This window comes from Triticum urartu, chromosome 5A, assembly GCF_056163025.1.
Source record: "Triticum urartu cultivar PI428250 chromosome 5A, HENAU_Tu73, whole genome shotgun sequence".
NCBI lineage: Eukaryota > Viridiplantae > Streptophyta > Magnoliopsida > Poales > Poaceae > Triticum > Triticum urartu.
The window spans coordinates 112,164,770-112,178,619 of NC_141877.1; the positions used below are offsets into that span (position 1 = coordinate 112,164,770).

Below are 13,850 nucleotides of genomic sequence, written 5' to 3' on the forward strand. Positions count from 1 at the left end.
CTGTTCGTCTCCTGCATCATCGTCCATACCGTCGATGAATTTGGAGTCGAAGTGGAGCATGACGGTCAAGTCATCGACAGTGGCTATGAAGTGGGTGGTGGGTGGGCGTCGAATTTCTTCGTCGTCCGCATCCCAATCATGCCGGTCATAATCCGGCCAGGACACTCCTGACAAAGAGAGAGACCTTAATGAATTCAGTATGTCGCCGAAGGGCAAGTGCTAAAAGATATCCGCGGGAGTGAACTCCATGATCGGCGCCCAATCGGATTCGATTGGCAGGGGCGCAGATGGTTCAGAGTTCGGAGGATAGTCCGGCAATGTGGAGTCACGGGCCTTGCGAAGGATAAGGTTGGTGTTCGGTTCGATCTCCGTTGAGGCTGCTGCCTCCGTGGCGGGGTCTAACCACCCGCCCTCGGTCGGTGCAGCTGGCTCCAAATTAAAGGTCGGAGCGGATGCGGGTGCGGCCTCGAGGACACTGTTCGGCGGCAGAGCTAAATCATGTCCATCGTGACAGTGCGGCGCACTCGGCAAGGGCTCGAATCTGTCGAAGATCAAGTCTTTGTGGATATCGGACGTGTAGTTTAAGCTTCCAAACCTGACCCGATGGCCAGGGGCATAGCTTTCAATCTGCTCCAGATGGCCAAGTGAATTGGCCCGCAGTCCAAAGCCACCGAATACGAAAATCTGTCCGGGGAGGAAAGTCTCACCCTGGACTGCATCGCTAACTATGATCGAAGGAGCCATCAAGCCTGATGATGACAACACAGAGGAACTCTCAATGAAAGCACTAATGTCGGTGTCAAAACCGGCGGATCTCGGGTAGGGGGTCCCGAACTGTGCGTCTAAGGCGGATGGTAACAGGAGGTAGGGGACACGATGTTTTACCCAGGTTCGGGCCCTCTTGATGGAGGTAAAACCCTATGTCCTGCTTGATTTATTCTTGATGATATGGGTATTACAAGAGTTGATCTACCACGAGATCTGAGAGGCTAAATCCTAGAAGCTAGCCTATGGTATGATTGTTGTCATTGTGTCCTCCGGTTTATATAGACACCGGAGGGGGCTAGGGTTACACAGAGTCGGTTACAATGGGAGGAGATCTACATATCCGTATTGCCAAGCTTGCCTTCCACGTCAAGGAAAGTCCCATCCGGACACGAGACGAAGTCTACAATCTTGTATCTTCATAGTCCAAGAGTCCGGCCAATGGTTATAGTCCGGCTGTCCGGATACCCCCTAATCCAGGACTCCCTCACCAGGGGAAATTTCAGCGACCTCGACCACGCAATGATCTTCCTGCTGGCCAAGAAAGACGGAGCCACTACTGTCAGCGATTTCTGACCCATCAGCCTCATCCACAACATTGCAAAGCTGATCGCCAAAGTGCCGTCCATGCGCCTGGCCACTGTCATTGATCAGATCATCTCGCTAGCTCAGACAACTTTTCAAAAGAAGAAATGCATCCAGGACAGCTATCTGTACGTGCAAAACACTGTCAAGGCACTACACCGCAGGAAGATCCCGTCACTCCTGCTCAAGCTGGACATTGCAAAGGCCTTCGGTAGTGTCTCCTGGGAGTACTTGCTCGAGCTACTACAGCGGCTTGGTTTTAGCGCGCGTTGGAGGGACTAGATCGCCGCTCTCCTGTCAACATCATCGTCGAGATGCTTGCTGAATGGAAACCCTGGCGCGACAATTTTGCATTGCTGCAGCTTGCGTCAAGGCGACCCCTCTCCCCCCTCCTATTCATCATCGCGATAGACCCACTTCACCGGCTTCTAGAGCAAGTGACAAGGGCAGGGATCATGCAGCCCCTTCTGAACGGCGTTGCATGACTACGGGTTAGTTTATATGCCGACGATGCCATCATTTTTGGAAACCCTAGCCGGGAGGAGGTAGATATGCTACTAAAGATTCTCAAACTCTTGTGAGATACCACCGGACCATGCATCAACCAGCAGAAATCCTCCGCGATTCTGATCCGCTGCGATGATGTCGACCTCGACCACGTGCTGCTGAATTTCGGCGGAGGATGAGCTAGCTTCCCTTTTAGATACCTCGTGTCGGTGTACAAAAGTAGGGGCTCTCCTTTTGCACCCCTTTACTTGTGCACGGGCAGTCAGAGCCGCGCCCACGGCCACACTAAGTAGGGCAGGGGAGGGATGTCGGAGCACAAGACGACCAGAGCAACGCCAAGACCAGAGACGCAAAGAGAGCAAGAGGGCGAGGTGGAGTCCCCCGGCAATATTCTTGCCAGGGTGGCTTCCGCAGCCTCGGCAAGATCCTTGCTGGGGCAACTTGCCTGACGCCAGCAGAGTGCGCCACCCTTAAGCCCAAGGGGTTCCCACGCCATATTGGAACCAAGGCTCGGGAGGCACCTCCGTGGTGGCATGCAGATCTTTGTAGAGATCATAGATACACAAGATAAGATGAGAACCAGAAGACGACAACCCTTCGCGAGATCCTTGCCAAGGAGATCCACGAGACCCCCGACAAGGGGCCGCGGTGCCATGGCAAGACCCTTGCTGGGCCCTCGACAAGACCCTTGCTGAGGACGTCTGTGAAGCCGCGGCCAGGCCCGCGTCCGCCAAACCTCCATCACTGCACCCATATAGCTGCCAGCTCGACCAGCTGGGCAGGCATCTGCGTGGCAGCGCGGCCTCTAAACCAACTCACCAAGCACCTGCGTGGTGGCATGCAGATCTTTGTGAAAGCTCCACCACCGCGCCAGCCTAGCAGCCATCCAACGTGGCGTTACAACGCCTCTTCAGCATGGACGCGCGTCAGAGCCAGGCGAGGCGACGACAGCTGGGACGAGCTTCTTTGCCGTCCCCACTAAACAAGAGGGGCACGTCGGCAACGCATTAAATGCGTTTGTCTGACGATGCCAGGGGATAGACTCAGCCCCTGTACACCTTTCCACCTCCTGTGTGCCACTTTGGCAACCCCTTTTTGTCTATAAAAGGAGACCCGGGGCGTACTGGAGGGGGATTCAGATCTTTTGGACTAGAGAGCTACTGCAGCTAGTTTAAGAACGCAAGAACACCTAAATACACATCAAAGCAGGACTAGGGTTTTACGCGTCTCCGCGGCCCGAACATGGGTAAACGATTTGTGTGCTGACCGCCAGACCTGCTCTTCGCACAACCCCGCGCCCCCAACCATAGAAGGGATGCCAGTGACCCCATAGGTGTCGTTTCCCACTGACATCTATAGCGCACTAGGTAGGAGGCGCGCGGTTGTGAGAATCCGGTCTGGATGAAGCAACGGCTTCATCATGGTCGTCACTTCAAGCAAGGAGACGATCGAACAAATGGCGTCCTAGGTGGACGCGGCGAACGCTCACGCAGTGGCAGAAAATCTAAGTCATGCGAAACTATTGAGTAATTCCTTTTTATATATAGTTATCGTCCTCAATGATCTTGCCCTATGTATGGAAAACCTGCACGCGATGGGGCCCTACCACTATTGGCAATGCCCTCGTTCTGTTTCGAGCCCGCTCAACAGTTCGAGCGGCTGTGTCGAGAACGGCAGGGTGACCTTCTGCGATTGGCAACGCTTTTGTTTTGTCTCGAGTCTGCTCGTGTCGGAGTAAATAGCCATGGGTAGCCTGGCCGGCTCCCCCTGGCCCTTCTGAAAAAATTACGAACCCGTCCGGCTCTCAAGAATCCAAGACATGGAGCCGCCTTCCCCTTGCTGGCTGCCACCCAGGCTGGCTTCGGAAGGCGGTCCGACTTTAGCCCTCATGAAGAAAGCCATGGGAGGGCCGACTTCGAGAAGCCGGCCGCGAGAAGGCCGACTCCAAGAAGCCGGCTCCCATAAAGCGGTCGAGACCGTACCCTCAAAGTTTGCACCCACCTAACGGCGGTGCGACGGGGCGTGGCTACAGTGAAGCCTGCCACCCCCGTATCTCGGAGCACGCCTGGCACAGTGCGCCGTACGGAGTAGCCATGACCCGTCTGGCGCGGCACTGTTGCCATGTTGACCCTGATGTCACCCATGATGGGCCGCCAGCGCGGCCCACAGACGGTGGGCCCCTTCGGGCAGAGAGACGCCCGAAGGCGGCCACGCCTCCAACCAGTCGGCCCAAGATAGAGCCGGCTCCCCGCAGCCGGCTTGCCGCCTCCCTCGAAGGAGACACCCCATTAAGGAGACAAGACGCGGTGAGGCTACAGCGATCGCCCGACGGGCGGCAGCATTGTAGCCGCGCCTACCACGACGAAGCCCACGTCACCAAGATGGAGCCACAGTAACCCGCCGCCGACCAGGCCCTGGACAGTGGGGCCTGCCTGTCGACCAAGGGGCCGGCAGCCAGCGGGACCCACCAGTCGGCTGGCCCCAGCAGCCGGCGCGGAAGCCGGCGAGCGCAGTCACAGACGGCTGGGCCCCGCGCCCAGTCGGATTACCATTGTACCCCCGGGGAGTAGGCCTATATAAACCCCCCGGGGCGCCCATGCAAAGGGTTCGACCCCCTGCTAGTCCTAGAAACCCCACAAGGAGAAGAAGCAGGCTAGCCGTGCCCTTCTTTCTCCTCCCACCAAACAGCTCAAGGAGCATTGTGTAGCTACTTGTTCATCTTGTGATCATGCGGAGACCCCGCGGAGCAGCAGTAGGGGTGTTATCTCCACGGAGAGCCCCGAAGCTGGGTAAGATCCACCGGCGTGCATGTCTTCGCCTTATCCCGTTTCCAGGCACCGGCGATGTCTTACTGGCTCCCACAATGATAAGCCACCCGTTGGCATATGTCGCACCTACCACCCGACATTTGGCGCCCACCGTGGGGCGAGGTGCACCGTCGTCCGGAGACCTGTTCTGGACGGGAACCCTTTTCCTCCCCCGCGAGCGTAGCCAGCCCGGCACGCCAGATGGCGCTTGCCACGATGCGCTGCAAGGCGTCACTAGCGTCTGTGCAGCGAGCAGCCTCGCCGATCTCCTCGACAAAACCCTCATCTCCGATGAGCTCGCCTCCGATGCGGGCACCGACCACCTCGCCAACCTTCTCGACCAGCTCCATGTCTCCAGCGAGCCCGCTGTGGACCTGGAGTCGGTTGGCTCCACCGACCCGATGCCTGTCGACTCCGACACGGCCTCGTTCGACACCTTCCCCACCAACGTCATGATCTACAACGACCCGCTTCCCCGAGCCGGTGGCTGCGACGCTGTCACCACTGAAGTGATGGTTGTCGGCCATGGCGGCCCGGCCGACGAGAGCGCCCACGACGCCTCGCACGCGGCGTCCCACGACTTGTTCACCCCCTCCCGGCTAATGCCGACGACAAAGCACTAGAGGCACGCCGCCTCGCCCTCCTCGCAGAGGGCCGGAGGCTGGCTTCCGTAAGACGCCTCACCGAGGCCTACCAGCGCGAAGCTGACCGCGCCGCCTTCGGCACGCCGGCCCCGGGCGGGCCAAGCCGGGCCGGCCTTGTCAAGCAACGCGGCGCCGTCATCGCCGACACGCTGGGAGTCGGCCGCCCGGTCTATGCCACTCCGCTCAATAACTTGCGTGCCGCCCAGGCGGCCGTAGACGAGTTGGACGGCTTGAAGGCCGAAGACCTCCCCCACATGACCCGGCGCATCCAGCAACTGATTGATGTAGCCGCGCAGCGACATGAAGCCGACGCCCACGCGGAAAGCCCTCCCCCGCGCCGAGATCACGGCGCGACGTCCCGGGCACCGACTACGAGCAACACCCGCGCGCGGCGCGAGAAAGAGCCGGCTGCCAGCCGCAGCCGGACCCGAATCTCCATCGAGCGAGACGCGGACGGCCATCCCCGAGCCATGGAATGGCGGGGCAACCCGCCTCCGCCTCCACCCCGTGGAGAGAGATATCCCGCCCCGCCGCCAGTGGCGCACCTGACTCTCAGCGGCCGGCTAGGCCGCCGCGAAGGAGTCGGCGAGAACGACGCCCGCCATCGGATCGACCGCCTGGCGCGATCCCTGGCGTTGGAAGAAGAAGACGATATTGGCCCGCCTTGTTTCGGCCCCCGCATCCGCGACGAGCCCTTCCCCAAAGGGTTCTCACTCCCAAGAGACACGCCCAAGTACAACGGCCCCGTGAAGCCGGAAGATTGGTTGATCGACTACTCCATGGCGGTTAGCACAGCCAACGGCAACCGGCTCGTTGCGTGAAGTACGTGCCCCTCATGCTGCAAGGCACGGCGCAGACCTGGCTCAACAACCTCAAGCCGCGCAGCATCAACAGCTGGCTGGACTTCACAGAAGCCTTCATCCGCAACTTCACCAGCACCTACAAGCGGGCTCCCAAGCCCAGACAGCTCCCCTTGTGCGTACAAGGCCCTGCCGAGTCCACTCGCGACAACCTCACGCGTTGGGCCGAGCTCCGCAACTCTTGCGAAGGGGTGCACGAGGTGCAAGCCATAGAATACTTCAGGGCCGGATGCCAAGAAGGCACCCTCCTCAAACACAAGCTCCTCTGCGACGAGCCGACTACCCTCGACGAGCTTCTGGACATAGAGGACAAGTACGCCACCGCCGACTCCTCGATGAAGACTGAGCTTCGGGTAGACGCGTCCGGGAAAGTACTTAACCCGGCGCCCAAGACGTCGGCTGGGGATTCCGGCCGACGCCCACACTCAAACGACCACAAGCGCAAGGGCCCCGCGCCGCCTCTCGCAAGTCGGCAGGTGGCCACAGTTGAAGACACGCCGCCTGAAGGGCGACCCGCGCCCAAGAAGCCCAAGGGCGGCAGGCTGGCTTGGCAGCCGGCCTTCTCCTACGAGCAAACTCTCGACGCCCCGTGCAAGTTCCACAGCGGCGCGAAGCCGTCCAACCACACAAACTGGAAGTGCCATTGGCTCACCCGAATCTCTAAAGGCGAGGGGCTCGTGGCGCCTCCGCCTGCCGGCCCGCCGCCTCTGGCCCCGCCGCCTCCGGCCGCTCGGCCGCAGTCGGAGCCGTGCACGACGAGTTCCCCGACGAGCAAGCAACCTACATCGTCTTTATGAGCCAGCCCGAAGACCGGCGCAGTAGGCGTCGAGAGCACCAGGAAGTCAGTGTGGTCGCTGCCAACCCCGCCGGACACATGCATTGGTCAGAAAAGCCCATCAGGTGGAGCCGGGCCGACCATCCAGAGGTGATGCCGTCTCCCGGCTCTTATGCGTTGGTCTTGGAAGCCACCCTGGCGACAGACAGACGCGCTGCCCGCTTCTCCCGTGTGTTGATAGACGGCGGGAGCAGCATCAACATCCTGTACCGTGACACCCTGGAGAAGCTAAACGTCAAGACGAAGCTGCTCATGCCTACTCGGACAGTGTTTCATGGCATCGTACTCGGCCTGTCCTGCGCCCCCATTGGCAAGATCAAGATTGATGTACTTTTCGGGGACAAGGAGCATTTCCGCCGGGAGGCGATCTGGTTTGAAGTGGTGGGCCTGGAAAGCCCTTACCATGTATTGCTTGGCCGACCTGCCTTGGCCAAATTCATGGCAGTTCCCCACTATGCATACCTCAAGATGAAAATACCAAGCACCAAAGGCGTCATCACCGTAGCCGGCGATTACAAGAAGTCCTCTGAGTGCGCAGCAGCCAGCAGCCGGCTGGCCGAGTCCCTTGTGATTGCCGAAGAAAAGAAGATGCTGGACCGAGTCGTGGCCATAGCCGGCAAGCAGTCGGCCGTGTCCCCCGACCCCAAGGAGCATGATGCTCAAGGATCTTTCCAGTCGGCCAAGGAGATGAAGAAGATACCTCTTGACCCCGAGCATCCAGAGAGGTTTGTCGTCATCGGGGCAAACCTGAACAGGAAATAGGAAGGCGAGCTCGCCGATTTCCTCCGTGAGAATCGGGACATCTTTGCATGGTCCCCCAAGGACATGCCGGGTGTTCCGAGGAAATTCGCCGAGCACAAACTACACGTTCGAGAAGACGCAAAGCCATTCAAACAACCCCTTCGCCGACTGTCGGAGGAGAAACGCAGGATTGTAGGGGAGGAGATAGCCCGGCTTCTGGCAGCCGGCTTTATTATGGAAGTTTTCTTTCCAGAGTGGCTCGCCAACCCGGTCCTTGTGCTGAAGAAGAACAACAAGTGGCGCATGTGCATAGACTACACAAGCCTCAACAAGGCCTGCCCCAAAGACCCCTTTGCCCTGCCAAGGATTGACCAACTGATAGACTCCACAGTCGGATGCGAGCTTTTGAGCTTCTTGGATGCTTACTCAGGATATCACCAGATAAAGCTGGATCCGGATGACCGCCTGAAGACCGCCTTCATCACGCCATTTGGAGCCTTCTGCTACCTGACTATGACATTCGGCTTGAGAAATGCCGGTGCCACTTTTCAGCGTTGCATGCAGAAGTGCCTCCTCAAGCAGCTCGGCAGAAACGCTCACGTTTATGTGGACGACATCGTGGTGAAGACGGAGAAGCGCGGCACCTTGCTGGGAGACCTCAAGGAAATGTTTGAGAACCTACGCCGGTTCCAAATCAAGCTCAACCCCGAGAAATGCGTGTTCGTAGTGCCAGCCGGCCAGCTCCTAGGCTTCCTGGTCTCCGAACGCGGCATCGAATGCAACCCGGTGAAGATGAAGGCCATCGAGAGAATGGCGATCCCCACCAAGCTTTGAGACATTCAAAAGTTCACCGGGTGCTTGGCCTCCTTGAACCGCTTCACCAGCCGGCTTGGAGAGAAAGCTCTCCCCCTCTACCGCCTCATGAAGAAGAGCACTCACTTCGAGTGGAACGACCAGGCTGACCAAGCTTTTCACGAGCTGAAGAAGATGCTGGCTACGCCGCCCGTTCTAGCGGCGCCGACTGAGAAAGAGCCCATGCTCCTCTACATCGCCGCAACCAGCCGGGTGGTCAGCACCTTCATCGTAGTCCAACGCCTAGAAGAAGGCCGAGCCCAGCCGGTCCAGAGGCCGGTGTATTATTTGAGTGAGGTGCTGTCCGCCTCAAAGCAGAACTACCCGCACTACCAGAAGATGTGTTACGGCGTGTACTTCACCGCCAAGAAGATGAAGCCCTACTTTCAAGAGCATCCCGTCACGGTCGTATGCACCGCCCCGCTGGCCGAGATCATAGGCAGCCGGGACGCATCCGGCCGGGTGGCGAAATGGGCCATCGAGCTGGCCCCCTACACGATCTTCTACCAGCCCCGCACCGCCATCAAGTCCCAAGCACTGGCCGACTTCCTCGTCGACTGGGCCGAGACCCAGTACCTACCGCCGGCTCCCGACTCCAGCCATTAGCGCATGCAGTTCGACGGGTCCAAGATGCGCACCGGCTTGGGAGCCGGCGTCGTCCTTACCTCTCCCAAAGGCGACAAGCTCAGATACACGCTACAGATCCACTTTGCCGCTTCCAACAACGTGGCCGAGTACGAGGCGCTCATACACGGGCTCTGGCTTGCCAAAGAACTTGGCATTCGCTGGATCCTATGTTATGGCGACTCGGACCTGGTGGTCCAGCAATCATCCGGCGACTGGGACGCCAAGGACGCAAATATGGCGAGCTACCGCTTCCTGGTCCAACAACTCAGCGGATACTTTGAAGGATGCGAGTTCCTCCACGTACCGCGAGCCGACAACGAGCCAGCCGATGCCCTGGCTCGAATAGGCTCTACTCAGCAAGCAATACCCACCGGCGTTGCTCTACAACGCCTCCTCAAGCCATCTATCAAGCCGTCTCCAGAGTCCGACTCCATCTTCATGCCGCCTGACCTCGATGCGGCCGGGTCCGGCTCGAGGAACCAAGCAGGCAAACCCGAGACTCCGCAGCCGGCCGGGGACTTCGGCAACCGACTCGGGGACTGCCACACCCGGCTCGGGGACTGCGGTAGCCGGCCCGGGGACTGCACCAGCACAACAGCCGGCGGCCGACTCCAGCATCTCACCACCCAGCCCGCCCCACCCTGGTGGCAGTAGCCACATTGGCAGTAGAAGAAGTCGCGGCTCCGTCATGGGCTCAGTCTATCCTCAACTTCCTAGTAAACCAAGATCTGCCGGCTGGCAAAACAGAAGCAAGACAAGTCCAACGTCGAGCCGGAGCATACACAATCGTCAACAGAGAACTAGTCAAGCGCAGTGTCACTGGAATCCTCCAACGGTGCGTCGAGTAAGATAAGGGCATTGCAATCCTCAGAGACATTCACCAAGGAGAATGCGGCCACCATGCGGCCTCAAGATCACTTGTCGCCAAAGCCTTCCGCCATGGTTTCTTCTGGCCGACTGCTTTGGATGACGCCAAAGAATTAGTTAAACATTGCAAGGGGTGCCAACTCTTCAGCTCCAAGCAACAGATGCCGGCTTCGGCACTCAAGACCATTCCCCTCACTTGGCCCTTCACCGTTTGGGGACTGGACATGGTGGGACCATTCAAGACGGCGCGCGGCGGCATGACGCATTTGCTCGTCGCCGTGGACAAATTCACCAAGTGGATTGAGGCAAAGCCGATCAAGAAGTTGAATGGGCCGACTGCTGTGACGTTCATCGCAGACATAACAACTCGGTACGGCGTGCCACACAGCATCATCACCGACAATGGCACGAATTTTGCCAAAGGAGCCTTGGCACGTTTCTGCGCAGCCCAAGGTATCCGGCTGGACTTAGCATCCGTCGCCCACCCGCAGTCAAACGGCCAGGTCGAGCGAGCCAACGGCCTCATCCTCTCCGGCATCAAGCCCCGACTGGTCGTACCTCTGGAGCGCTCAGCCGGCTGTTGGCTCGATGAGCTGCCGGCTGTCCTCTGGAGTCTGCGCACTACACCAAACAAGTCAACCGGCTTCACCCCTTTATTCCTTGTGTATGGTGCCGAGGCGGTCATCCCAACTGACATCGAGTTCGACTCGCCTCGAGTAACCATGTACACGGAAGCGGAGGCCAAGGAAGCACGAGAAGATGGCGTCGACCTGCTAGAAGAAAGCCGGCTGTTAGCCCTCAGCCGGTCGGCCATCTACGAGCAGGGTTTGCGCCGCTACCACAGCCGGAAGGTCAGGCCAAGATCTTTCCAAGAGGGCGATCTTCTGCTCCGGCTGATCCAGCGAACAGCCGGCCAGCACAAACTCTCGGCCCCTTGGGAAGGCCCCTTCGTCATCAGCAGAGCTCTAGGCAACGACTCCTACTACCTGATCGATGCACAGAAGCCAAAGGCACGCAAGAGAGACGACTCCGGCAAGGAGTCGGAACGACCATGGAACGCCAACCTCCTTCGAAGATTTTACAGTTGAAATGCAGTATGTATCACGCTAACTTTTTTATTAAGTACGAGACAATAGGCCCCCCGAGGAGGGCTCGGGGACTGCCATCCCTTATTTATGAATGAAAAGTATCATGCTTATGACCTTGTCATTTCATTTACTTGTTCCGTCCGGCACCGGGTTCGACTAGTCGGCTCGGGGACTGGCCGACTGGAGTTATATTAGAAGTCCTACCCGCAGTCAGACAAGTAGTGTGCCGGCTCCCAAGCCTTCTCTTGCCAAAAGTCACGGTTCGAAGAACCGGCTGTCCGGCTGGCAAGAGTTAAAGGCAGGAACAGGCGCCCACATGAAAAACGGCTAGGGACTAACAGACTAATATAACAAAAGCCAGTTTTTCTCCCACCACCGACTGGCTACCAGAGTAGCCGGCCGGCCGGTTTCCATTCACTTCACTTCAATCCAAGAAAGCTCAAGTACTTGCCTCCCCAAAGAGGGAAGGCGGCAAAGGAAAAGGCCTAAGGATAAAAAGCATACGCGAATGGAAACCGAACATGCACATAACAATATTTACATAAAAGACCTCCGAGAGGCCAGCATTCAACATAGTTTGGATAGACCCCCAGTGGGTGGAACTGCGAAAACTTAATGAAGATTGTTCAAAAGACAACAAGCAGGAAAGATAAAGACGGCAGGTCAAGTTGGCGGAGCGACCGACGAGCCGGGCTGGTTGGTGGAGACGGTCGTGCCGGCTGAAGGAGCGGCCGGCTGGCGAACTTCGGCTTGGTCACCACCTCCCGCAGAGGGCGCGCTTCCACGCGCCTCGTTGCTGGAGGCACGGTCGGCCTGAGTTCGGCCAGTTATTCCACCAGCCGGCTCGACGTCTTCGCCGTCCTCCTCTTCGTCATCCTCACCCTCGTCGCTGGAGGCAATCTCCTCCGCTGAGTCCTCACCCCCCGCCGGGTTCAGCCCGAACCACTCCTTCGGCTGAGCAACACCGTCATCATCGATTTCGGGTGCGAAAACGCTGATGTCAGTGCACTCGGCGATCGTCGAAGCCCGCTGGGCGATAGCCGGCCTCACCTCCTCCAGCTCCGCGTCGGCCTCCATCTGCCAAGTGCGCAGCTGGTCGAGGCTCAGCCCTGGGTACCAAGCCCGAACGAACTCCAATGCCCGCCCGGCTCCGAGGCGGGCCGCCGACGCCTTCCAAGCCTCAAAGCGACCGACTGCGACCTCCAGCCAGTCAGCAGTCCGGCTTGGGGTGCGGGGGATCGTCTCGCCGGGCTAGAGGGCGTCCAACACTTGCACCCCGGCACGTTGTAGCCGGCGAAGCATCCGATGAGCTGGCTGCAACCGCGCCTGGACAGCCAAGGGCTGCTCCTCAAGCGTCCAGTTCGCATCCGGCGCGATGTTGGCCCCCGCCTGACGGCGCGCCTCGCGATGGGCCTCAATGCTTTGGGCGGCGAAGGCGGAGTAGCCGGGGAAGTAGTCTGCACCAAATAATAAGCAGCAACACAAGTTAAGCCAAAACCCAGGAGGCATGGGGCAGGAGAGGGGCGAGGAAGGCAGCTTACCATCGATCAAGTTCTTGATCCGGCCGAAGCCTTCATCCAGTGCTCGCCGGGTCTCAGCCCAGCTCGCCGCCTCGGTCTCATACTCTGCCTTCAGGGCGGCCTCGCTATCCTGCGCCTCCTGCAGGGCCGCCTTGTGGCTCTTCTCTTGGTCGGCCAGCTTCTTGACCAGGCGATCACGTTCCTGGACCAAGGCAGCGTACTCGGCGTCCTTGGTATGAAAGGTGGCCTTCGCTTCGCCGAGCTCCTTCCTCAAGTCGGCGTTGGCCCCTGAAGACAGAGAAAAAGAAAAACCAATAAGGAAAGAGTCGTCAAGAAAGATCCGACCCGACTGCTCAGCAGTCGGCCCGAATATCAGGGACTACACCCAGTGGGTGCGCTGACGCGCCCCCACAGGAGACAGACAAGATCGAGTACTTACTTCGGCTGTCGGCCAGGTCGTCGGTCCTCCGGCTCAACTCCCGAGCCTGGGAGTTGAAGGCGGCAGCACGGGAGTTGTGATATTCCTGAAAGTTCAGACAAGAAGCAAAGTAAGGTAGCCGTCGAGAAAGATCCGACCCGACTGCGTAGTAGTCGGCCCGAATCTCGGGGACTACACCCAGTGGGTGCGCTGACGCGCCCCCACGGAAGAAATCAAGAAATCAAAAGCGGCCAAGAATGAAGGACTCACCCGGATGGCGGCTCGCGTCGATAGGAACTCCTGGGTGAACTGTTGCAGCAGGGCGGCCTGAGCTTGCAGCCGGCTCCGGACCCCTTGAGCCGCCACATTCAGCTCGCCGGTCCCCCCGCTGGGAGTCCACTCGGACGTGGCAGTGCTGGCCGCCTCCAGATCTTCCGCCGACTGGCCTGCGCCCGCGACTCGGCGCAACTCCGGCGGAGCGGCGCCTCCCCCTGCGCGTCGGCCCGTCACCGGCTGCATCTCAAGGCCGGCTCTGTCCTCCGGCTCACCCCCGGTCGGCCCCTCCGGCGCTGCTGACGATTGGCCGCCTTGGCCCGCTCCCGTTGGCGCTGCTGGCGGCGCTCTCCGCGCAAAGGCCACGGGGTCCTCCCCCTCTCCATCAGCGGCGGGTCTTGGACGATCTCCTCCGCCAAGGGCAAAGGGGTGTCGGGGGCCACGACTCGGAGGGGAATGGC

General features: G+C 59.4%; 1 protein-coding gene across 1 annotated transcript in view; it reads right to left on the reverse strand.

Moving 5' to 3' along the window:
• LOC147970497 (uncharacterized) overlaps positions 1–13,850 on the reverse strand; it is a 44,651-nt gene extending 30,801 nt beyond the window's left edge. Inside the window, exons 1-3 of the mRNA XM_087523464.1 lie at positions 13,387–13,850; positions 13,138–13,222; positions 12,677–12,986 (exon numbers count right to left, since the gene is read on the reverse strand). Of these exons, the coding sequence (XP_087379590.1) occupies positions 12,677–12,986; positions 13,138–13,222; positions 13,387–13,635 (644 nt within the window). The 5' untranslated portion in view covers positions 13,636–13,850. The remainder of the gene's footprint in view (positions 1–12,676; positions 12,987–13,137; positions 13,223–13,386) is intronic.